The sequence below is a fragment of the Trichosurus vulpecula genome, chromosome 9 (assembly GCF_011100635.1).
Source record: "Trichosurus vulpecula isolate mTriVul1 chromosome 9, mTriVul1.pri, whole genome shotgun sequence".
NCBI classification, from domain to species: domain Eukaryota; kingdom Metazoa; phylum Chordata; class Mammalia; order Diprotodontia; family Phalangeridae; genus Trichosurus; species Trichosurus vulpecula.
This window is the reverse complement of record NC_050581.1, coordinates 122,983,910-123,010,268: the sequence shown is the minus strand read 5'-3', so window position 1 is coordinate 123,010,268 and position 26,359 is coordinate 122,983,910. Positions and strand designations below refer to the sequence as shown.

At 44.0% G+C, this 26,359-nt stretch overlaps 1 protein-coding gene across 1 annotated transcript in view; it reads right to left on the bottom strand.

Moving 5' to 3' along the window:
- DNAH1 (dynein axonemal heavy chain 1) overlaps positions 1-6,923 on the bottom strand; it is a 162,426-nt gene extending 155,503 nt beyond the window's left edge. The window contains exons 1-2 of the mRNA XM_036738850.1: positions 6,765-6,923; positions 2,902-2,974 (exon numbers count right to left, since the gene is read on the bottom strand). Of these exons, the coding sequence (XP_036594745.1) occupies positions 2,902-2,974; positions 6,765-6,923 (232 nt within the window). The remainder of the gene's footprint in view (positions 1-2,901; positions 2,975-6,764) is intronic.
- Positions 6,924-26,359: the final 19,436 nt, after the last annotated feature.

Below are 26,359 nucleotides of genomic sequence, written 5' to 3'. Positions count from 1 at the left end.
TCCAATATCCATCTATTACCTAATAGATTTAGCATTGTGCTTACAAAACTTCTTGATAATATAAATTTGCTATGAAAGAAAATGAAAGAATGTATAGCTTACAATTTTAACCTATGTTCATGGCCAATATAATAAAAATTAAAACAATATAGAGATAACATCCTCCAAAAGGAGGAAATGATTAGGCCAAGTAATAAGACAAAGATGTAGTGTGATAGATGCCTAATAAAAAAGACAGCAAATTTTGAGAAAAGCAATAGGATCAGATTGATTTCTCTAAGAATTATATACAGATGTATATGATTGACTTCCAAAATTTATCATGTTTTGGTAATAAGGTCTTAAATTTGGATTTTTGCACACAAATTGTATAAGATAGTAGTAAAAGTGAAATTATATCTCCTTTATTAAAGTATCTGTCTGATAATTTTAAAAGGCAGATGAGTTCAATTTATGGTTGGACCTCCACATTTTAAAGGATTCTTATACCAGGTACAAGATTTAGGTAAGGATAGAAACAGCAGATGATAAAATATAAACTGAAATACTCTGAAGCTTCAAAAATGGAGAACCAAATTTAAGTCATTATTCTAAGTTATATTAAGCAAGAATTATCTGGGAATTTCTCGATCTGAACCAGAGAAGCAGAACTCTCTTTTAGAACTGTCTTAAGAAAAGACCTTTTTGTCAAAGAAAGGATATCTAGGGACCAGATAACTACAATCAGGCATCTGGAATTCAAAAAAAGTGCTGCTTAAATGGACATGGGGAATGGGTGACTGGGATACAAGGAACCTAATGTTAATTAACATTGTTAATAATGATTGCATTACTTTGTATGGTTCATGTTTAAGTTTTCTTGGTTATCTAATGTGTAAATGTAAAACATGTGACATGTAAATTTCCCCCTCTCAATACCAGTCTATTGTGAGCCATCTACTTGGCTTGGTCTGTACCTGACTTAATGTAGTTGTGCAATGTTGTGAATTGTGAGAAAAACTTTGTTGGATTTGTTTAAACTCAGCCCTGTGTGGCTGGGATACTGAACCATTTATTGCACTGTTTGAACTTAGCCCTGCATGGCTGGGACCTATGTTGTGCTGTTTTTCTCTCAATTATCAAAATCATATGTGTTCTGGGAGCCCCTGTCAGGTCTGACTACTTCTATAGCTGCCAACTTGTGGATACGGACTCCTTGATCCCTCTGTCACATCTAAAGATTGCCCTTGCTCCCAAGTGGACATCTGAGCCCGTAGGAGACCTTGCCCTCCGTTTTCAAAGGAGCCTGAAAAAGACAACATCAGACATAGACAGCTTTTTCCCCAAGAGTCTGGAACAGACCTGAACGAAGAACTGCCACCTGTATCTTTGATGTCTTTAGCTTAATTTACTCAGTTGCTCTATTTTTCCCATTATGCTCCCTACCTGATCCACCCTGCAACTTGCTCCCTCTGCTTGTTTACAATTAGTTTGCAATTACTGCCCCATCTCTGGGCATGTCCAATCACAGGACGAAAAAGAACCTGAATCCGCCTAGATAAGGATTTTTAGAACTGTGCTCCTGAGGAAGATAGAAGTTTTTTTTTGTTTTTCCATATCTTCTTTGGTCTATAGGCGAAGCTTTCAGCTTGCCTTTGACCAAAAGGAGGAAATGATGATCTTTTAATGTCATTTAATATCATTTTTTTGTAACTTCAAGGGCCAGACCCTGAACTGATTAACTAGAGGAAGAGACTGAACTGATTAACCAGCTTAAACAGACAACCTCTTTGTTTCTGAGTAAGCTCAGAGGATGCCTCTTCCTATATCAACAGGGCCAGATCGAGCTGACTTAAGAACATTTTTTCCCCTATTAACCATTAAGGATGAGAGCCTTAACCCAAAGAAACTATCTTGCTTAATATTTTATGGGCATATACTGTGTTATGGAATGTTAACGCTAAATAAAACACAGAAACGCTGGGTTGTAGTTTCAAATGACCCTTGTCAACTCTCTTATCTTCTTGTATTTACAACCTATTCCATTAAGGAAAATCCTTGTCTTGTGTCATGGTTAAACATTCATGGGGATCATAAAATTGAGTAACACAAACATGCTGAATTGTGACTGTTCTAAAGTTGTATTTAAACCTTCTCATTTCTTTGTTCAGGCAGTTAGACTTTGTCTGGCGCCATACATGTATGTCTGCTAACTTTAAGGGAATAAATGAATAAGTAATATAAATTTTTCTATCAACTAGTTTGTTTGCCTTCTTTAACCAAACTTCCAGGTCGACAACTAAGAATGCAGTTATAGGGGGCCCTAGAGCCACAAGCCATCCCCAAACTCAACGGGCAGCCATTTAAGGGGGCAGGGCTAGGGGCAGCTCATCGCCCCCTGCAGGCAGCAAGGATGGGCAAACTCTTGGCTCCCTTTGCCCAAGACTCTTACTGCTGGGGAGAGTCAGGAAGCCTCCAGGACACTGAGTTGCTGAGAAGACAAGGTGAATGAATCAGTGAATCCAGATGAATATTAAAGCCCCCTGCCCCAGCAGGTGCCTCTTCATGAGGACAATCACAACAGCATAGACCATACTGCATGGTACACAAAGCCCCTTCCTCACCATACCCTTGTAAGGTTCAGACAGGGGGATTACTTCCTCCTTTTCCAGAGACAGAAATTGAAGCCAGGCTCATCACTACATATGGGAAACAACCCTGGGTTCCTCGAAGTTATTCATCACCAAGAGCTATCCTGGGGCACACAGGCACCAGCCACGTCAGTTCTAGTATGGCCACAGCCTTGAACAAATCTTTCTGCTCAGGGAAATCTGGGTAGGAGGAACTACCCTGCTGATGTCCCAGCCCCAGCCCAGCATGCCAGAGACAGGAGACCATCAAGTCCCTGCAACAAGTGCTTACCATTTGGGGTGAACTGATCAAGGTCTGCTTGTCGGAGGAGGTCCTTGTGTACAATGGCCCCGGTGCAAACATCCTGAAATCAAAGACATTGAGAATCATCTGGAGAACGGGGTGGTGGGGGGGGGGGTGCGGTACCCATGGGACCCACAGAGAGACCAGAGAACTAACTACAGTGCAGACACATGAAGAAAAGGCTTTCATGAATGCCTGTTCCACCAAAGCCCTGGGCCTCCAATACCACAGACAGTTCCTTCTGGGATGACTATGCTTATAATATCTATTATTTAATCATTATTTACTCACGATCAGGCAGTTCTCAAGGAAAGAAATTATCTAAAGCAATATATATAGTATAGTAATATGAAAAGTATTTATACCCATATGAAAAAAAAATGCTCCAAATCACTAATAATTAGAGAAGTACAAATTAAGGCAACTCTGAGGTTCCACCTCACACCTGCAGATTGGCAAAGTTGACAAAAAGGAGGGGCTACGGGAAAACAGGCACACTGGGGCACTGCTGGCAAAGCTGTGAATCATTACACCATTCTGGAAAGCAATTTGGAACTATCAAAGTTATCAAGCTGTGCATACCCTTTGACTTAGCAATTCTACCATAAGGTCTATATCCCAGAGACTTTTTAAAATTAATTAATTAATTAATTTCTTTTTAGTTTTCAACATTCACTTGAAAAGATTTTGAGTTCTAAAATTTTTTTTCCTCCCTCCCCTACCCGCTCCCCAAGACAGCATGCAATCTGATTTTTAAATTTTTTTACTAATTTATTCCAGAGACTTTTTTAAAAAGAAGAAATGGGCCTATATGTACAAAAATATTTATAGCAGCCCTTTTTGTAGTACCAAAGAAGTGGAAACTAAGGCCAATCACTTGGGGAATAGATGAACAAAGTATGGAATAAGAATGTAATGGCAAATTGAAACCTGAAGACTTGTACGAATTGTAACAGAGCGAAGCGAGCAAAACCAGAACAATTTACAATACAACGTTGGTATTGTAATACACGAACAATTCTGAAAGGCTCAGGAGCTCTGAATGTCATAGTGATCGAGCATGACTCTAAAGAGCTAATGATGAAAAAGGCTGCCCACCTCATGACAGAGAGGTGATGGACTAACATGTGGGATGGGACAAACATTTGTGAAGGTCGCCCAGTGGGGGGGATTTGACTGGCCTGACTGCACTCATTTGTCACCAGGGTTTTGTATTTTTTTTTCTGGGGATAGGAAAAGGTGGAAGGGATGAAAAAAAAGTATGGTAATTTAAAAAATAAAAGTATAACTGCTTAAAATATTGAAAGAGAATAAGGGTGGGAGCTATGATCTTCAGACCACTCCCCCCTCCAAAAAAAAACCCAAACCCCCATCAGTTAGAAACAAGCCTTACTGGTTGTTCTGACCTCTCAGTGTGCTGCTTCCTCCTAGACCTCTCCCCCTCCTCCTCACTCCCCTCCTCACATTTTCTTATAACATCTTACTGGATCTCTCATGACATCATAGAATTTAGATGTGAGACAGACCATAGAGATTCAATCGTCTCCTGCTAAAGATGAGCTAACGAGGGCTTACAAGGTTTAGGTGACAATGAGTGAGTAGCAGATCTGAGAATTGATGCCAAACCCTCTTTCAGGTATACCAGGAGGAAGAAATTAGGGGGAAAGAGAACCGTCTCTCCTCTCCTCTCCTCTCCTCCCTCCTGGGGCCCCAAAGGTTAAGTGACTGACCCCAGCTCATACACATGTATGATAGTGTCACCGTCACAACTGCCCAGTACAAATCTTATAAATTCCCATTTTGCAGATGAGGATACTGAGGCTGACAGACTTTAACTGACTTGCCCAGAGTCACACAGCCAGTACATGTGAGAGTTAGGTGTCAACCAAGGTCTTCTGGCTCTGAGACTCACCCTCCTTTTGAAACAACCTTGAACTAGAGGAAGACCAGATTCACATAACTGGAAGGAGAGACCCAGAACTGACCCCCTTTCCTCCCCTTCCCCTCCCTCTGCACTGGTCTTGCTCTTCCCTCACTCCCAATTCTCTCCTCAGGAAAGGATGAGAAACTCTTTCCCAATAAGGTATCCAAAGTTATCCCAGGCTTTCCCGGTCCCCTAGCATTCAGCAGGAATCGAAGCCTTAAGCTAAAGAATGACCCCTTGACGATGGACTGATAACACCGCCTCACAATCCTTTATCAGCACTTCCTTTGGGATGCCCATGCCAGATGGGCCATCTAAGCCCTACTGTCCCCATATTCATAGAAGAGGAGACTGAGGCCCAGAGAAGGCAGATGTCTTAGGGCAAGTCACGCCCAAAGGAAGATACTCACTAGAGGGGTGGCCTACAAGACCCTTCTATGCTCCGGGCTTCCGGGAGAAGCTGGAAAGCAGGAAGTCAGCAGGGAAGAGCGAGGAAGACCTCCTTGCTGGCTGGCAGCAGGGTGGAATGTGTAACTGGAGCTCAGGTTCCTGGGTCTCTGTGGGTGTCTCCCAACCCATTATTCTCCCAAGTCTATGTCTAGGCCCCAACAGCTGACAGATGTGTTATGTCCTAGAGATGTTAGAAGTTAAGAAGTCATTAGAGGCAGACTTCCCTGATGGCTGAATTTAGACATAAGAAGATGGAATCTTACCAGTGTCAGCACAGGGTGAGAGAATCAAATCAGGGGAATGGGCATTGTGGAATAGAAACAGAAAATGGTGGACCTGGGCAGTTCCCATCATCTGCCTCTAGCACCCCCACTTCTAACCCCAAATCTCCCAAATTTGACTTCCTAAAATGCTATTCCCATACTCGCTGCTCAAAAAACCTCCAAAGAGTCTAATCTAGACAATCCAATCTGAGCATGTAGACCCCTCCCCCAGCAAGACCTTACTCTTCACCATCCCTCAAATACACTGTACATGTTTCTAGCTCTGCACCTTTGTTCACGCTTTCTCCTTGCCTAGAAAGCCCTCCTCCTTTCCGCCCCTCCTTCCAAGCCAGCTCAAGTCTGTGAAGGCTTCCCAGAGACCAGCAAATATGGACCTGTCCCTCCTATCAATTCTTAGCACTGGCTATCTGCAGATCTCTCACATGCTCAGTGCTCAGCTTCACCCTCACCAAACATCTGTATTTTCTCCTTTTATCTGACCTTGCATGCATTTTTCTTAAGCTCCCATAGACTCTTAGTTCCTAACAGGGCAGGAACTGTGTCGTGCTTCTTTTATTTCCTTTACTAGGCCCAGCACACAAACGGGAAGGTGAAGGAGGAAGAGAAGGAAACTACTGTTTCCCCCTCTTAGCTTTGTTACTTAAGCTTACCAAAAAGACCCTATGCCAGTCCTTCTTCCTGGTGCCTCAGGGAATCCTCAAGAACCCATTTTCACATGGGGTTTTGGCACAATTGGAGTCATGGACCCAAGGTTCAAGCCCCAGGCCTACCACCCACAAGCTAGGCAATCTCAGGCAGGGAGGGCAGACTCCTCTCCGGACACCCTCATCACTGGCATTGCTTCTTTTGTAAGGCTAAGGGAAGGGTTAAGAGAACAGAGACAAACCAAGAGTTTTTTCATTTTAAAGTGCTCTAGAAATGCAGGCTGCAAACAAACAGAAGACTAACTTCCATGACATCACTTTATCTAAACTCGAGTGTAAAAAGCAGCTGGGCAGGCCCACTCTCCAATATCCCTCCTCTGCGAGGCCGTGGAGGGGATGTGGGTCTCACAGACTGAATGCAAAGCAGCGCCGGCAACCACCCAACATGACCTAGAACTCCACTGCAATCAACAGAGAGAAGCTCAGTGATGGGATATTTAAAGGCCCACGATCCTTGCAACGGCCAAGAAAAAGGCTGGTAATACTTACCCCTAAGATATCTAAGGTCCCAGGAGTAAGAACATCAGAATAAAACCCTCGGGTTTTAATCACTGGATACATCTTGGACTTGTCAATTTGAGAATTCACATCATCATCAGCATCTGGATATCTGGAGGGCCTGGGATATTCACTTCCGGGTTTGTCCATTTTGCCTTCTCACAGAAGACGCCAAAGGTCCTGGAAGAAAACCCACAAGGTGACTGATCTCTAGCAAAAGACCTCCGGTCATTCTTCTGCCCTTAGCATCGCTTGACCCTTCTGAGTGTTAGCGTCCTCTTTCATAAATTCAATCAATCAATCAATGTTTATTAAGCGCCTACTATGTGCCAGGCATTGCACTCTATCCCCATGCCTTGTGGGAAGAGAGTGCTCTGTAAACCCCGGAGCGCTTCAATACTGTTATCATTATTACTGTCATCATTAGGTTCACTTCCATCCCAGGCTGCCTCAGTACCCCAATGCCTTCATATTCTGCCTCAGCAGTCTTCTCCTGCTTCCTGCTCAGGAGCCACTGCCCTTAGCATCGGCCCATATAACCCTTTAAATTGGTGTAACAAATGAAGTTTCTAACCAAATTTCAGTGGGAAAAATGCAGTATGTCTTCAAAGGGTCACATTCTAGATGCAGCTGGCTTCCCCTGAGTGCTGCTAGAAATGGGCAGGCACCAGAAGAAGCATGAGGGAGTGGAACAAGGCCACTGAATTAGACAATACAATTAACCGGGAAACTACCTTGGGAAGGGGCCGCTAGCACACATCCAGGTGGCCTCACCCTGGTTTTTCCTCATTCCAGCATCACTAAGGATTACCTGACTACTCTCAGAGACTTAAGGACTCCTTAATGAGGGGAAGTTTTGGCTGGCCTGCAGAGACCAGGGTAGGCAGAGCTAAATGCTGAATTCCACCATCCCCTCATCCACTTCCCACTCCTCCTCCACCCCATTCCTTTTATAGGTCACCTGCTGTCTGTAATGAGATCTGCCACCTCTAACCACAGGGGCCACGGACTCATAGTCATACACTGCAGTTTTCAAATGACGTGGATCATTCCAAACTGAGCCAGTTTTTTGCCTGTGAACTAGAGTTTCACTGCTCTAGCAAAGATGCAGCTGCCAGACGACAACAGAAGTCATCATCTCCATCCCATTCCTCCCCTTAGCTAAGTGAAGGTCCAGAGAATTTGGTTCTGGCTTCTGGACATGAAAGGAGGTTAAAAGAATGTAATCACCCCAACCAAAATATTAAGCCCACCTAAAGGAGCTCCAGCTAAAGAGGAAGTAGAGAGAGATCAGAAGACAGAGCTGACCCAGGGGGTTTTGCTGAGCTTGCTGGGGACTGCTAGAGTCTAGACTCAGTCAATGAGCATTTATTAAGTGACTACTGAGTGCCAGGTATTGTGCTAAGTGATCTAAAGAGTCTCTCTCCCCTCTGGACAGAGTGTGTTTGTGTGTGTGTGTGTGTGTGTATTTAACTCCTGGGTACTTACTTTGCCTTCTGTCTAATGAAGTGTCCACTTCTTTACTATGTAATGTGTTTGGCTGGGTCAGGGAAATTCAGTGGAAATGAGGCCTCACAAATCTCTAATGCCATGGACCTAGAAGCTGCCAATTATGGCTCATTCAGGGCACTTTTAGATTTTTTTCTTTTTTAGCTGTTTTTAAAAGGTAGTGCCGTTGAGAGGATGTTGGGCCTGGAGTTAGGAAGACCTGAGCTGAAATCTGGCCTCAGGGACTTACTAGCTATGTGACCCTGATCGAGTCATCTAACCTCTGCCTCAGTTTCCTCGACTGTAAAATGGGGGATAATAATAGCACCTCCCTCACAGGGTTGTGAGGATCAAGTGAGACACTATTGAGAAAAGGCAGCCCAGCGCCTGACACATAACTGGTGCTTAATAAATGCTTATTTCCTTTTCCCCTATAGTACCAGATCAAGCTAAAATGGAGCGAATAGAAAGCTGTCCTTGAAGCAAAAAGCCCTGGGCCCAAGTCCCCACCTCTGACTCATCTTGGCTGTGGCCTGGGGCAAGTTGCTTCATCACTCACTGCTCTAGGAAACTGTCTAAGACTCCACACTGCAGAGATAATTGTAACACCTGCATTCGTGGAGGGAATTTTCCTTCTACCCATGAAATCACAGGTTCAGTCACAAGCTATGACTGTAAGAATCCAATGGATATATTTTTCCTCTTCTATATTTCTACATTATAGCCTTCCTAGACCATCATTGGATAGAAAAAGGTTTTCTACTGAAACAAGTTACTACACACATTATAGCATGATGTGTCAAGTGTCATAGAAACTTATACATTCTTTTTTTTTTTTGAGGCAATCGGGGTTAAGCGACTTATCTAGGGTTACATAGGTAGTAAGTGTCTCAGCTGGATTTGAACTCAGGTCCTCCTGACCCCAGGGTTAGTGCCCTATCCACTTTGCCTCCTGGCTGCCCCCCCAACTGTGGCACATTCGTGAAGTACAGTCATGAATCTGTCAATAGTGTCCAATCATTCACAGTGAAACTTTATGGATCGATGCCTTCCCTTTTTAGAAAAAAATCAAGTTCCCTCTATATGCTTTTGTATAGAACGACAGGCACAAATAATTTTCTTGGGTCAAAGGGAAAATCCAACAGTGATAAGCAGACCACTCTCTCCCATCCTAATCTCTATATTTCTACAATAGGACATGATGGAGAGGGGTATCCAATCACTATCAAGATGGGCCATCTCCATAAATGCCCACTCTCTCCCTCCAGCAGAGGGGCCCAGAGCTTTCCACCTAAGGCTATGGCCTCCGCTGAGATAGGATCACTCATCAAGCCTCCACCAGAGGAAGATTTGGGATGCCTTTCTGCTACCCCCTCCTCACAAGTGGGAGGAAATTTGAGTCTGATTTTTGTTTTCACTGGAAAAAAGTAACACAGTGAATATAGAGAAACACGGAAAGATGTGAACCAAGGGTAAAGTGAGGTAAGTGGAGGCAGGAAACCAATCTATGCAATGACTACAAGACGGTGTAACAGGGACTACTAGTACTTGTGCATGCCAAGATACAGGCAACGCCCACATGCAAGAGATGCGGAGCCAGCTTCCAGAGTCCTGACTGCTTGTACAGGACATGCCTTGGAGCCTGCACAGACCTGCCAACCACCAGCTGGACCACAGCCTCTTTGAGGGGCCTCATTCTCTTCAGCTAGTTTCTCCTTATGGTCCTCTTCTCTTGGTTTTGACTACTTCACAGCTGCTTTCAGCGAGAGACAATCCAAGAGGCCTTGAGCCTCTTCCCTCTGAAGATGACAGGGCCTTGTTAAGATGGGCTTCAGTCCTTCACCTTGATGTTTGTTCTTTCATTTTAGGTGGAGATTAATCTGGAGGCTCCAATCTTTGAGTTTCAGAATATCAGGAGAGCTGGCCTCCAGGCACTGGGGAGTCTGGGAGCTGTGTTTTACAAACAGCGACCCAGAGAGCACGGAGTGACCTCGGGTACCCAGCCTAGCAGTGGCTGAGACAAGGCAGCAGTGCCACATATGGATGTGTACTTAGTGGGTCCGATGCAATGACAGGTAAAAACTGAGCTCACCTTCCCAAAGACCAAGGGGACATGGGTAGGTATACCCTCAAGGTGCTGGAGGAAACTATACTTTTGTTGTTGCTGTATCTTCACACTAAATATCCCTTTGTAAAAGCTAATTAATGTTAAGTGGTTTAATGGAAATAGGGTGGTAACTACTTACTGGGGGCTAACAGTAGGAAGGGGTTCAAGCCTCTGGCATTAGGGCACACCAATCCTCAAAGCTAAGGCCTTTTGAAGGCGCCCCCAGTTCCAAATCCACAAGTGAAGCCAATCCAAAAGGCTGCTTCTATTCCCCACATGGTAGGGCTCCAAGCCCAGAAAACTGGACAATCTATGCCTCCTGTGTTCTTCATCTGTCCGACATAATTCCATCAGCTTGGGTATATTCTCCAGGGAATTGCTGGACCCTCTATCACTTTCAAATGGCTTGTGGACAAGGTGGCTGGTGACATGAACTACTCTGAGGTGTTGATGTATCCAGATAATGTCATCCTGTTTATGAAGATACTGTGAGGGTTTGGCTAGAAATTCTTGCAGACCTGAGGTTATCAGCTGACAAGGGCCAGTTCCACAGAGCCTCTGCCAAGTATGTGGGATTCATCTTGTCCAGAAGGGAGTATTGATCCGCACCCAAAAGATACAGCACTCCTGACCTGACCACAGCTGAAGAACAGTGGAAAGTTAAAGACTTTTCTAGGATTAGGCAGCTACTATTAAAAATGTATGAAGAACTATGCTATCATCCCAAGCCCTCTTAACGGTTTCATTCATGAATACCTGGCTATGAAAAAAACAGGAGCAAAAAAAGAAGAGGCAATTCTGGTCTGAACCTCTTTCGACATTTGGACACTGCTGGGATGAGAAACAAGTGCATACAAACCCTGCGGTCTTGAATTTCACATGTAAAGCAGCAAAGTGGTGCAGTGGATAGAGCACCAGTCCTCAAGTCAGAAAGACTTAAGTTCAAATTCCTCCCCCCTGTAGATTCTTACTAGCCTCTAGGGGAGTCACTTGATCTGTTTGCCTCAATTTCCCCATCTGTAAAATGCAGATAGGTAATAAAAGGACTTACCTCCCACTGTTATGAAGATAAAATGGGACATTTGTAAATCACTTTACAAGCCTTAAAGCACTATCTAAATTCTAGTATTATCCATGCAAGCCCTATTGAGCAGTTACACTCATTAGTCCATCCACAAATTGGACTAATTAGCTGAAGTCATGTCTTTAGGTTGTAAGCCTAGAGACTGATTTCAAGTTTTGGATGGATAACATTACACTGACCTATTTTGAGAAACGACAAGTTGGGCACTGCCCACTGGAGCTGGTGCTAGCCAAATATGAGTTCAGAGGACTTTTGCCAGCCAGGAAGACTAATGTAGTCCTATCCCCAAAACCCACGGGGATTCCCACAGAAAGAATAACAGCGGTCTGTGCCACACAAGTACCAAGTGATTATCATAGGAATGGAGCTGAAAGTTGAGACTTTCACCAGAGTTTGCCATTAACTGATGTGCATCTTGTAGCTTTAGACCTCCTCGCCCTATCTGTCCTTGGATGACTGGCAGCAGAGCTGCTTTGTGATGAGTGAGAAAAGAGCTATATTCAGAAATGTGATAACAAACCAAAAGATATCGATGAAAATTTTAAGCACACTTTTTCTTTCCCAATTGTTTTCTCTCCTCCTCCTCCTTCCCCTCCTCCTTTCTGGCTCCTCTTATAAAAAGTCCAGGCCATGGAGTGTCCATTTTCCCATCAAGAGTTCTGTGTCTATTCACCATTTTACCCTTTCAGTGCCTTCTTTTGGGAGCCTAGAGGGACTGAGAAATATCCACCAGGAAAATTCAAGGGTCTTGGTTGGGCATTTCCATTTTGGCCTACTATTTTTGAAAAAGACAGAAGGAGAAAGAGGAATGGTCATCTTGGACTCCACAGCTTAGTCTGCCCCAGAGAACCGCTCCACCATTCAGTTAACAACGAGCAAATAACAAGGAGTCATACATACTGCCCAGTCCGGCTGAGAATCAATCAACAAGTCTTTATTCAGCCAAGCACAACACCAGGCACTGAGAAGGCAAGTAGAACAAATGAAGCAAAACCTGCTTCCAAAGAGCTTACATTCTATTGGAGAAGGCAACAAGATTTTTTGTGTCTTTCTACCAAACATCTGTAAAGAGAATTTTTTTAAAGCAGTTCAATACAAGGTAGTTCGAAGAGGCCATGAGCAGGTGAAAGGGATCAAGAAACAATTCAGGTAGGAGGTAGTGCTTCAGCTGCATCTCGGAGGAAGAGGGGGATTCTGTGAGTCAGAGATAAAGAGAAAGGACATTCCAGGCACTGAGGACAGCCCGGCAAAATCACAAACACAGAGAAGGGTTTAGAGGAACAGAGGAAAGTCCAGTTTGCCTGAATCACAGAGTACAAGAGGAGGAGTGACGAGGTTGGAAGGACAGGCTGAGCCAAGGTCGTGAGGGGCTTCTATTTGATTCTGGACCCAATAAGAAGTCCCTGGAGTCTACCAAATAAGGTACTGAAATGGTCAGACCTGCGTTCAAGGGAAATGACTTTGTCAGCAGTGTGGAGCATGGATTGAAGTGAGGGAGACCAATCAGGAGACTGCTACAGTAAGGTAGGAAAGAAGCTCAGAGGGCCTGAATGCCGAGGTAGCCTAGTGAGTAGAAAAGGTTGAGAGAGAATGGGAGAGGTGGGAGAAGTAAAAACAATGATTCGGCAACTGACTGAATATGTGTGGTGGGGGAGAATAAGGAGTGGAGGATAACACTACAGTCATGAACATGGCAGGCTGGAAGAATGAATGGTCGTGACTTCCACGGAAATAAGAAGTTGCGGGGGGGCAAGTGTTTGGGGAAGAAATAACAAATTCAATTTTCTATATGTTGAACTTACAAAGTCTTGCAGACATCCAGTTTAAAACGTCCAAAAAGCAACTGGCGATTTGGGATTAGAGCTTGGGAGAGAGACTGAGGTTAGAGATAGCTAGATAGACAAACAGATAGTCAACAGATTCAGGAGTCTTCGGTACACAAATGGCAATTGAACCCCTGGGAGCTGATGAAGTCACTGACAGAGAAGAGCAAGTAGAAAGAAGTATATTGGGGGACAAAGCCTTAAGGAACACCCACGGTTAGGGAGCATAATCTGAAAGATGAACCAGAAAAGAAGACTGAGAAGGGATGATTAGAACCAGGAGATAATAGTGTCAAAAAGCCCAGAGGGAACATCTACACTAGTTTTAAGGCTTGCTCAACCCACATTGGCCAGTTGCCATTATAAGCCATCTTAATATATCTATGTTTTGTTCCTTTTGCCTTTATAGGTTTGTAGAACTGTACATGGCTAAACCATTCTTTCTTGTGGTTTGCTGTATTTTGTCTCAACGTCATTTTAATGCAACACGAAGGGAAGAACTTTCCAATGACTGGGATCACAACCAGCCATGAGTTTAAGTGAATAAATCCATAGACACCACGACCCTGAACCAAAGAGATGAACGCTGTCCCTCACAAAAGAGGTCAAGTTCAAAGAATGAGGTAGCCAGTTCATCGAGAACCATCAAGTGCTTGGTAGTAACCCTGAGTGCACTCTGGTGTTGAGTGGCATTAATAAGCATTGGGGAGAGCATTGGACTGCCAGTGCTTTACCCCATTAACCTATTAGGTCAGACACCCGGCCAGCTGCTCCTCCTGGAGTTAAATTCCTATTACTCTGTAACAAGGTTGTGAGCAGGATGGACCACTGCAGGGAAATGAATTGAGGGACATTATATAGGCATGTGAGGAATAATTTTTACCAGAAACACCTGGCACCAGAGGAAAAAAATAGAAACGAAGGCAAGTAAAGTTAAATTAAACCGAAGGGCTCAAAGAGCCGTAAGACTTAAAGCTAGAAGTGACCCTTCAGTTCATCTACTCCAACCCCCCTCGGTTTACCTATGAGGAAACTGGGATCCCGAGAAGTGAAGTGTTGAAATGAAGTGCTTTGGCCTGAAGTGACTGGAAGTAATTGAGCGCTTAGCACAGTGCCTGGCACATAGTACGAGCTTAATGTATGTTTACTGAATTAATTCCAGTCACTTCGAGTCGAACTGAAGCGAGTGGAGTTGAATTAAAGGTCATTGGGTTAAGGAGCAATTCTGAAGTTCAGCTGGGGGCGGGGAGTGAACTGGGCCGAGCAGAATTAAAGGGGCTCTCCTTCCTCCCCCCCGCGCGGGTCCCCCACCCCCACCGCAGGCCCGCCCTCCTCCCTGCTCCGGGCCGGACAACCCGGGCACCCACCCAAGACTCTCCCCTCCTCTTCTCCTGCCTCAGAATCACTCCGCTCCCCAAGACTGTGGAGTGAAAAGATGCGGCCCGGGCCTGCCTGACCAATCACCGGGGCTCGCCCCACGCCTACCAGCTCAGCAACAGCTTCGGTCCCGGGGGTAGCCGAGGGAAGCAACCGCAACCGAAGAGAGAGGGAGCTCAAGTCAGGCTCAGCCTGTCTCTAAGGGAAGACGCGGCCGCCGGTTGCTAAGGAGAGGATCCATTAGAGTCCGTAGGGGGCGGGGCTCCGCTATACAAGCAGAGGCTCTTCCAAAAGACACCCCAAATTAGGTCTATTCCAACCAGGAGAGTTACAAATATTGTTTCATACTATTGTTCCTGCTTGTTATCCTTGTCTGCGGTGGCTGAAAATAAATTACTTCCGTAAAAGAGGTTACTCTCCCCCCTTTACATTTGGTTTCTCCCACAACCGGGATGCTAACCATCTCCCTTCGTTACTGCGCGTGTCTGGACACGGGGCTCAGCTGCAGGAGAGGTTGAAGGATGGGGTCTCTCCTCCGCATTCCTACAGCGCCCACTGGTGGACAATTAAGGGCTGGGAGGAGATTTGCCATCCCTCAACCCTAAGCCTTCTCTTTATACTAGGGGGACCTGAAGTACAGCAGAGACAAGTGACTGGTCCAAGGTCTCACAGAGAGTGAGGCGACAAAGCTGGGACTGTCTTGCTTGTTTATATTTGTACCAGCACTTTGCACGTAGTAAAGACTTACTTTTCCTTTCCTCCTTCATTTCATTCATTTTTTCATTTATGGTGTTTGAGACATTAAGAGGTTTCCCTTCCCCATTCCCTTCTGTAGCATGACCATTTTGATGATGGGGTATTAGGCCTGGACAGATATGAGCTTTGTCTCACACCTGGCAAGGCAGAGTTTTGGAAGTGACTGTAGAGGAGCTTTACCCATTCTTCACCCCTTCCAAAGCAGGAGCGGCAGACCCTGCTCACATGTGTCGAACAGACATTAAGATAAAGGACCTTTGATGGTGTGAGAGAAACATGGTTTTGGGGATCACTGGACTTCCTAGGCAGGGCCAAAGTCCTGAGGAAGAACCCTGTGATAATCCCTAGGGAAGGCTGTACAGACCACAGGACTCCCAGAGGAAGACCAAGTGGTAGCCATCCCTTAATCTGTGGGGATCACAGAGCCTCCTAGGGGTCAGACCCTAAGGAAGACCCAAGTGATAGCCCCTTAGGATGGCAGTAAGATCACAAGGCTCCCGAGACAGGGCCAGAAGTCCCATGTGATGTCCCCTTAAGACCATGCAGACCACAGGGTTCCCCAAAGGAATCCCAAGTGGTAGCCCTCTTAACACCACAGTGGGGATCACAGAACACCCCAAGACAAGATCCAGAAGTAAACCTGGCAAGCTTCTACTGCCTGTTACTTCCCTTCACCTTAGGAAAATCCATGTGATTTGCCCATTCACACCCAAAGAACTCAAGAGCAGAGTAGGGAGAGGAAGGCATTATTATTTTGCTCCTCAAGAGAGCAGGTGCAGTGCTCATAGGAACACTCACGCTGATATGGCTGCAGGAGCAGGGGTAACCATTCCCTCCACTCCTGCTAGAGTCATGGTTAGTTTACCATCTTTGTTTTTTACATAGTTTTCCTAGGTTATACAGTTTATATAAATAGGATAATAAGGATACAGAAGCAAAAGTGAAGTTAATTAGATTTTCCTTGTCTTAGTTTAGGATTAAACTATATTCTTTTACTTCCCCTACTTTCCCTCTTTAACATATGCACATTAGGCCTGGATTCTTGACCAAGACCAGACCCTAGATAAGCTTGAACTGGTTCAAGTGGGTTTGGCCTCTCTAATTCCCCAGACTGCCTTCTCAAAAAGCATGCACATGCTTACAAGCCTCTGACCTCTCACCTGACCGACCTTGAGGCCTGGTCTCTGCTAAAGCTGGGGTGGGGGAGGGCAGGGAAGCACACCTTTAGTTCTGTGGAAACAAAACTCCTCCTCCCATTTCTTACAATGATCACCCAAAGGGCAGGTTATTAACACACCTGTGGCTGAGGGTGACATGGTTTAGTCCCTAAACGCTGAGTGATGTGTAGGGAGTGTTTCTTTCTGATTTGACTCACCTTTCTATTTTAAGGAAATTATTCATTTTCACCACCATTATATGATATCATGAAATTAATACCAAAATGGCTTGGTCTTTTGAGCCAGAAATTCAGAGGGATTTGAGTATTAACTCAAGAAGATCAAATTTAAATCTGAAAACATTAGGAGCAGCTAATATGTTTGCCCAAGTGGGAAAGGGCATATGCCTCTAGACTGGGGAGAAGAAATGCCTTTAGGAGGCATTGACTGAATTTTGAAGCACCTTCATTCCTCTCCACTTCATTCCTCAGGCTGCAGTCCTCTACACACACACACACACACACACACACACACACACACACACACACCCCCTTTTCAGCATTTTTTTATGAGTTGTCTTACCTATTAGGAATGTAAATGCTTTGAGGGCAAGGACTGTTTGTCTGCTTGTAAATTGCTTGTATTCCTGGAATTTAGGACCCTGCAGGGCACATAGTAACTGCTTAATAAATATTAATAAGTAAATAAATAAATAGTAAAATAATAAATAAATTATAGATTTGACTAATGACTTGACTTCTGTCTTCCCAATTGCTGCCCTCACTGAGAAGCTAAATACCCAAATATTCTAGAGCCCATGAGTAGTCAAAGACCATGACGATGCTATTGGGACCTGCCAGGATACTAAGTGGCTAGGCATTCCTCACCTCAATCCATCCCCAATGCTGAGTAGACCTACCTCCTTGTGTTAGCTAAGGAACTTATATAGGGGAGCTAGATTTTGAGGCAGATGGAGTCCTGGGCCTGGAATCAGAAAGATCTGAGTTCAAATCCTAACTCAGACACTTGTGTGACCCTGGACAAGTCACTTAACCCTGACAATCCTTTCAGATTATTTGAACCCCAATAATATCCAAAATATCCAAACTGCTTTTGCTCTGTTCTAAAAATGCCACTTTCTGTGTTGGCAATTTCAAAGACCAGATAAGATTGACAAGGGGTGTCTTTCCAGTTGATGACAGGATATCTGCAACCAGAACAGTGGGGTTTCTCTTATCTTGATATTCTAGGGACATTTGCGTACAGTGATCATAATCTCTAAGCAATACTACCTTGTCAATTGTCTTGTTCAACTAAGAACTTCCTTTCTTACAATATGGAGATCATAAACTGGAGTTGGGATTGTTACTTAAACCTTGTCTTTCTTGTTTCAGGCAATGCTTCTGATTCCATGATCATGTATCCACTAGCTTTAAGGGAATAAACTATATGAATTTATATATCACCTAGCCTGTTTGCCTCCTTTAACCAAACTTTCAAGTAGACAACCTCTATCGACCTCAGTTTCCCCATCAGTAAAATGAACTGGAGAAGGAAATAGCAAACCACTCCAGTATCTTTGCCAAGAAAACCCCCAAAGAAGTCACAAAAAGTCAGATGACTAAAAAATGACTAAACAACAAATAACAACTAATGTTGGGAGCAGAGAATCCAAGAAGACTACAACAGAGTCCCTGCTCTCAAAGGGATTTCCTACTGTGGTAGGGGGAATCAGTTGTGGACAGATTTAACAATAATACAAGGATGGCAGAGGGTGAATTGTACAAATATTAAGACATGGCAGAGCAGGGAAAACTCACTCTTTGTTAGAGGATCAGGGAAGCTTTCCTGTTGGCAGCACCTGGACTGAGTCTTGAAAAATGGGTAAGGGGCAGCTAGGTGGCACAGTGAGTAGAGCACCGGCCCTGGAGTCAGAAGGACTTAAGTTCAAATCTGGCCTCGGACATTTGACACACTTACTAGCTGTGTGACCTTGGGCAAGTCACTTAACCCCAATTGCCCTGCCTTCCCCCCTCAAAAAAAAAAAAGGAAAAATGGGTAAGATTTCAACCAGGAAGTCATCTGGACATCTAAATAGGGAGCAGGCCTGAAGCTTTAGGGGGTGCAGGGAACTGGGGAAGAAAAAGAGCCAGAAAGCTGCAAGAGAGAAGACTCATAGTGCTATTCAAAAACCTTCATTTGGAGGGGGTGGGCTGTAGTATATAAAATGGCAGATTTGAAGTCAAGATCTGAGCTCAACCCCCATCTAGGACACAATAGCCATGTGGCCCTGGGCAAGGAAATCAACTCCTCCAGGCCTCAGTTTCCTCATCTGTAAAATTAGAAGGTTGGATTCAAATAACCTGTAAGGTCCCTTCCAGATTGACATCTATAGATCTGTGATTAAAAGATGGGGCACCTTCAGTCATGTTGCTATGGAAACTAGTATGGCCCTATGTAGGCCTCTGGCTCTAGAGTAGGGGAGAGAGAGAGATGGAGAGAAAAGAAAGGGAGAGAAAGAAAGAGGAGAGAGAGAGGAAAGGGAGAGAGGAGAGAAAGGGAGAAAGAAGAAGAGAGAAAGGAGAGGAAGGGGGAGAGAGAAAAGAAAGAAGAGAGAAAGTGAGAGTGGAGGAGAGAAAGATAGAAAAGAAAGGGAGAAAGAGAGAAGGAATGAAAGAGACTAGGAAAAAGAGGAAAGAATAGAAAGTGAAAGAGAGAGGAGAAGAGAGAAATAGAAAGAAGAAAAGAAGAAGAAAAAAGAGAGAGAAAAGGAGAGAATAAAAGAGAAAAACAGGATTTTTTTTTTCCCTAGAAACAGGAAAGTGATGAAGATAAATTTGCTCTAACTGCATTGTTCTAATGAATCCAGTCCAGGCTTAGTCCTGGAAAAAAAATGTACCTTCTTACCTTCTTTGCAGAGGTGGGGGACTATGGGCATGGAATATTACTAACATTGTCAGACTTGCTTATGTGTTGATTGCTTTTGTTGAGCTAATTTTTCTTTCTCTCTCTTTTTTAAAAATTCTTTACAAGGGAAGGCTTGCTGATTACCAGAGAGATTAGGGATACATTCAAAAATGAAAGAAGGTATTCAGTAACAAAAGATTGCCTTTATTTTTATTAAATTTTGAAGGCATTTATTTTTAATTAATGAATTCAATATTCCATATTCTAGGATGCCTTCCAGCTCTGCCACGTTATGCTTTAAGGTACCTTCCAGTTCTCATGTTCCATAGATACCCACCTCCCTCTTCTCTCTCCTTCATTCTCTACTGACTGCAGCATCCAAGCCTTGCCAATTACTGAGTGTCCTGAACCCTCATCTTCTTTCATGCCACAAAGTTGCCTGTACTCCACCTTCATCCTCTCTTCTTACTTTTCCATTTTTTCATTAATTCTCTTCCCACCTCGTTCATTCTTCCCTCTTCTCCTAGTCCTTTCTTTTATTTTTTTTATGTATTTATTTGCAAAAAACAAACAAACAAAAACCCATAGCTATGATTAGAAGGGAAGTAGTTAATTTTTGTGGCAAGTTTCTCTGATGCAAGTTTTATTTCCTAGCTAGATAAGGAATTGATTTCTTACTTTTCTATTTGTATTCCCAGCATAGTCCTTAGCTCACAGTAAGCACTTAGTAAATGTTTTATTCATGGATTTTAAGCTTATAAGAATAAGAACCTGTGGCTCCAAGAAGCTGCAACATGCATAGTGGCTACTCTCCATTGAACCTTCTGGGCAGAAGGGCTAGCCCAAGTTGAGGGTAACCCACAGGCCTCAAACCCATCAGTGAGTTAAGGGGGTGTCTACACCAAACATGTGAAGACTTTCCCCTAGTGGAATGGGCAGATGAAAATAGTTTGTTCCAAAGGCCATGAAGGTGGCTGAAGTGGGCATATGGAACGCTTAGCGATTGGTCAGACATCGAAGACACCAACGTCATCCACTTTGTCCCAAGACATCACCAGTGACTGGACTTTGATGACTCTGGAAGAGAGAATGAGGCTGATGACTTTGTGCAACTCTGCCTCGATTAAGTCCAATTCATTCATGCACAATTCAAGATGCACAATTCATTCACATGCACATTCATGCACAATTCAACATCACTCCATGATGTTATTGGTCCTCTTTGAAAATGAAGGATGAACAGCTTCAGCCTTTCCCCACGAAGAAAGTAAGAGAGAGAGAGAGAGAAGGAAACTGTAGTATATGTGAAGAGGATGGAAAAGAATTGGGTTCCAAATGTTGAAGATGTAAATTTGCTGGGCTGAAGAGGCTGAGGGAGTAGAGAAGTTTCAGTGGCTTGCCTTGTCCTCTGATGGGAGGCCCCAAACCTTGTCTTCACCCTCCATCTTGCCCCACTGCCAAGAACCAAAGGCCCTGCACATTGGAGTATCCCAGTTATACTTCTTCCCTCCTTAAAACTACCAGATCAAGTTGGATATTGCCTTCAAGCATCTGAAGGGATGTCCTGGGAAATGGGGATTGGACCTGGTCTGCTCGGCATCAGAGGGCAGTTGGGGGAAGTTACAGAGAAGTATAGTTAGACTTGATGTAAGCTTCTTAACAATTAATTTGAGCTGTCCAAAAACAGTATTGGGATGCTTCATAAAATACCGACTCCTCAGTCAAGCAAAAGCTAGGTCATCAACTACTTACTGGGTATTTTAAAGGGGATTTCTATTCCAGAGACTGGTTGGATTAGATGGTTCCTGAGGTCTCTTCCTCAAAGAGTCTGTGATGAATGAATGAATGAATGAATGAATGAATGAATGAATATGCAACATACACACAACCTCATGTTTCAACACCTTTTAAATTGTTGCGTTTCTGAATGATTTCCCCTGAACTCTGGCCTCATTTTACTCCCTCTTCGCCCATACTAAATTCCTGCCACACTGACTGCACCTTGAATTCAACACGCCATCTCCAGCCTCCAGGTCTCAGGCACAAGTCTGGAATGCACTCTGTCCTCAGCTCTACCTCTCAGAATCTGGAGCTTCCTGCAAGGATCAGCCCTCAAGAAAGGACCGCTTCCCCTGAAAAGTCTCTTCTCCCATCGGCCTTCTAATAGTTAGCACTCTCTCCCTCCTGAATTTATTTTGCATTTATTTATTTGCATCCAGACCATATTCCTCTACCCCCTCCCCTCCCACCTCAGCTGAGGTAGCTGGGTAGAACCTAGTAGTCTGGTGACTGAATTAAACATTTTTAAGTTTTGTTTACATTTAAAATTTTAAAGAGAGAGAGAATGGAACAAAAGGTGAGATAAATATTTGTGAAGCTCTTAGCACAGTGCCTGGCATATAGCAGGCACTTAAAGAATTATTCCTTTCCCTTTCCCCATGCAAGCCTCTAGTAGGAACGGGAGGGATTTTGAGGGTCCTGGATCCTGACCTCTTTTCAAAGCTAGGCATGGCCCCTGATCCAATCCGTCCAAAGGTGGGAGGGAAGGGGAGAGAGGGGAGGGAAAAGCACTTATATAGTGCTTACTGTGCAAGGAACAGGTCAGGTGAGATGTTTTTAGGGAGGATATTGTTGGGAGGTGGGGTTGAGAGCAGGTATAGGTGCTGGAGGTATGGGAAGTCCTAGATCCTATCTACTAGGCCATCTCTCTGTGTTCCTCTAGCCCTAAAGGGCTAGCTCACTCTACTCATTCTACCCCCATAAGAGCTAGGGTTTTGACCCTAAGAGTCTCTGTCCCCAGCATTTTTGGGTCCCATTGATGAGGTAGAAGGAGTGCTTGAGGCAGATGGAGCAAGCAGGATGCAGGATGTGAGATATGAGATAAGGTGCTGGGTGTGACCAGCCAGAAAAGGGATCAAAGACTATGCATTGAAGCCTCCCACCTTGGACTTATCTGTGTGCTTTCATAAAGCACCCCCAATTCCAGAACAACTCTTCCCCTCCCCTTTCCTATTCTCTTTGCTTATCTGTAAGATAAAGGTACCTCTGGACTACCTGATATCCCAGGCATTTTGGAGCCACACTTGTTCCTCCCATTATCTTGCCCCCTTCTCCCTATTCCATTCCATAAAATTGTTATTTAAACCAGACACCCAACCCCCCAATAACAGCCTTTGCCTTCTACAGGAAGCAGGGCCTGCTGCCTATGCTCTGCCTGGGGCTCTGCTTCATAGGGAGCAGGCCTGGTTAGGTGCATCATCCCCAATAAATGCCTTTCTTTAACTTGGAGACTGTCCAAGTGAATTCTTTCAGGACAATAGAACCCACACGTGTATTCCTCATCATTTCAGGGGGCACCCCAACATTCTTGGAGTGCACTCTGAACTCATTACAATGGCACAAACACAAAGCACCCCCCAAATTCCTGGAAGTAGGGTAGTAAGCTGAGGTTCCTTGCAGAGCCCAACAGTGACTGGACTACAGTTGCCAAGACAACTGGGACTTTCATTTCCCTATCTCTTTGTCTCCTCACAATCCAGGCTTTTGTGACTGGTCGTAATGGCAGGAGAAAGGGGGGGTGGGAATTGAGCTTTTCAAGTTCCACTGCAGGAATGCCACTGACTTAGCTAGGAGAGTGGGTTTGGGTTTTCTGTGTTTTGGGGGGTGGGGTGGGGGTCAAGTTCAGAGCCTCAGTTTTTATAGTCTAAGGCAACTGAAGCAGGCACCGTGGAGTACTTAGAGTTTGGTCAGACATCGAAGACGCTAAAGTCATCCACTGCATCCTGGGACATCACCAGTCATTCTGACCTTTGTCCTGCCCCTGGACTTGGATGAATCTGGAAGAGAGAGTGAGACTGATATCTTTGTGCAACTCTAAATCACTTAAATCCAATTTATAGGCAAGTCAAGACATCAGCCTATGATGTCACTGGTCCAATTTGAAAACAAAGAATGAATAATAACCCAGTAACCTTAGACCCAGCTGTAACACACCTAAGCAAAGCCAACCTAAGATATAAAGAAACTGAGTCAGAAGGCCTGGCTTCTGGGTCCCTGAGCCAGTCCTTCTCTCTGGGTCTCAGTTTACTCATCTGTAAAATGAGGGGATTAGACCCTACAGTCTCTGAGATTCATTCCAAGCTTCTCATCACTGTTTCTATTAGACCGCATTACTAGAAGAATAGATAGTAACCAGGAGGAGGGAGGAGGTCCCACTGTCTTCTTTTCTAATCAGGTTTCTCAATGATTATGAATGCCACATTCTAGCTAAAACACTGAGAAGCTGGGATTATGTACAGAGGAGGGTAACCAGAATCCAAAAGGCATCAGAGACCATACCATAGAAATGAAGAGGTTAAAGGTTGAGAGGTGCTCGACACCCCAAAATATTGACGCACTGGGTCCTACCGAAAGAATTCGACTCAAGCCTTCTTAGCCAAAGAAAAAGACAAAGTTTATTAGGGACCAGCTACACTGGCCAGATCCTCCAGCAGCCCCGCCATAGGCTAGACTCCTAAAGAATCTGAGCGCCTTTTGCAAGCCGGATGGGATTTAAATACAGATCAATTGAGGGGTCATCTGGGGTGACTAGAGGAGGCGTTCAGGGAGGGTCTTCAGGAGGAGTCCAAGGAGGGCAAAGTGAGGTAATGGGATTAAGGGAGGGAAGTAGCTGAAGGCATGGATATGGATAGTGTCAAGGGTGGGAAGGTTTCGGTAGAGATTTGGACCTAATGATAATTCGAGGCTATAGCCTTAGGCCAAAACCGAATCAAACTGGGAAGAGTCAAGGAGAGTTCAAGGTAGGGGTTTCTTCCAGGGCCTAAAGACAAATGGGCTTTTTAGGGGTTAGGAAAAAAAGGTCTCTGTTTGGAGCCTGTACCCCATCAGAAATATCAGTTGAAGGAACTGGGGATTTTTTTAAAATCACTAAATGCTTGGTTGATGCCTTTTCTACCCCTCTTCGATATCTATCACAGCCCAACCATTCTCCTTTCCCCAAGTAAAGTCGTTCCCTTATAACAAATATGTATGTTCAAAGAGGGGGGAAAAATCAAGATATTTGCCGTATTGGAAAATTCTTATCTGGTTCTTAACCTTTAATCCATCATATCTCTGCTAAGAGGTACAAGATATGCTACATCATCAGTATCTTTTGAATTTACAATTGGTTACCCCTTCAAAGTTCTGAGGTCTTTCTCCTCATTATCATTACAATCATCATGTAAATTGATCTGGTTCTGCTCGGTTCACTCTGTATCATTTCACATAAGTCTTTTCATAATTCTCTGAACCTTGAAGAGTTCTCATTTCTTACTGTGTAATAAAATTTCATTGCAATAATATAACACAATTTGTTCAGCCCTTCACATTTTGGTGGGCACCATTTTGTTTCCAGTTCTTTGCAACAACTAGAGAGAAGAGAAAACTTCAAATGTCTTCAAGTACTTGAAGGGATGCCTAGTGAGAGATTAAATTAGTTCTAACTAGGAGCAGTCGGTAGGAATTGTAGAGACATTCTGATATAATCAATTCAAAAATAAACTTTCTAACATTGAGATCTATCAACAAAGTAGAATGATCAGCTCCCAGTCAACCAACGTTTATTAAGTACCTACACTGTGCCAGATACAATACCATGCTAAGTAGTGGAGAAAAAAAGACAAAAAACAGTTTCTGCCCTCAAGGAGGACACAGTCTAATGGGAGAGATAACACACACACACAACTCTACACAAACAAGATATATGTGGGATGAATTGTTGGGTTGAGATCCCCCTCCCTGGAAGTCTTCAGTCATAAATTAGATAACTTTATCAGGGACTATCTATTGTCAACCTTACTCAGAGTTTAGTCTAAGAAAGGTTGTAATCCATAGTTTTATTTCTCTCAAAGCAGATAGCATGCATATGCATGGGAGCTCCAAAGTTGGAACTGAGCTCATTTTGGGATTAGGGTGAGCAGTGTTTAAATCATTACACCATCAATTATCTCTAGCTAAAGGAAATACCTCTTCTATCGGACCACTCCCAGGATTTGGGCTATCTAGGCAAAAGACTTGGTCTCCACCAAATCTTCTCCACCTTAGATTAAAATACTTGCAAGCTTGGGTGGGGTTTGACCAGGATAAGGAGAGTCAATGCAATCTCATTATCAGTAATGTCCTTCTGAAGAAAAACTGAACTTAAGGTCAGGACTTTGGAAGAAGGGGGATGGGGGAAGTTCTTTATTTCCAAGATAATGATTATTAAAAATCACTTTTCACAATGTAAAGGAGATTCTAAAGGAGATTCCTGATCCAGAAGAGGCTGGACTGGTATTGATGAAGGTCTCTGAGATCCTTGTCAGCTCTGACACTCATAGGATTGTCACTGATGGGTGCTTGGGTGCCTGTGTTCAAACCCCAATTCTAAGACCATATTTCTCCCTAGCCTCAAAACACTATCCCTGGCAGTTTCCCCTCAGCCCAAGGACACTATGCCTAGCAATTATCCATGAGTGGGCCTCAGCAAAACACTTATCTCTCTACCTGGTACAGTGAGAAACTGCACCTGTAGGAACCAATAGTTTGAACTGGCTTTGTACTGGCTCATAAAGATATTGGGTACCTACCAGACTATCTATACCAACTCCCTACTTCATTATAATGCATCCTGGACTCCTCATTATGTGTCTCCTAGACTTTAGACATAATTACACTCCCTACATCCATCTTGTCAAACAAGACATTGATTGGTGGCAGACCCTGATCACTAGTTAACTCAGTGACCTAAAATCCACATCTCTGTGTAGCCCCCCCAACCGTGGACATTTCCTAATGTGAGAGATGGGTAAAAGTTAGGGAAAGTTAGGTTTCCACAGAAGAGTTTGAGTTCCACGTGTGAGAAACGT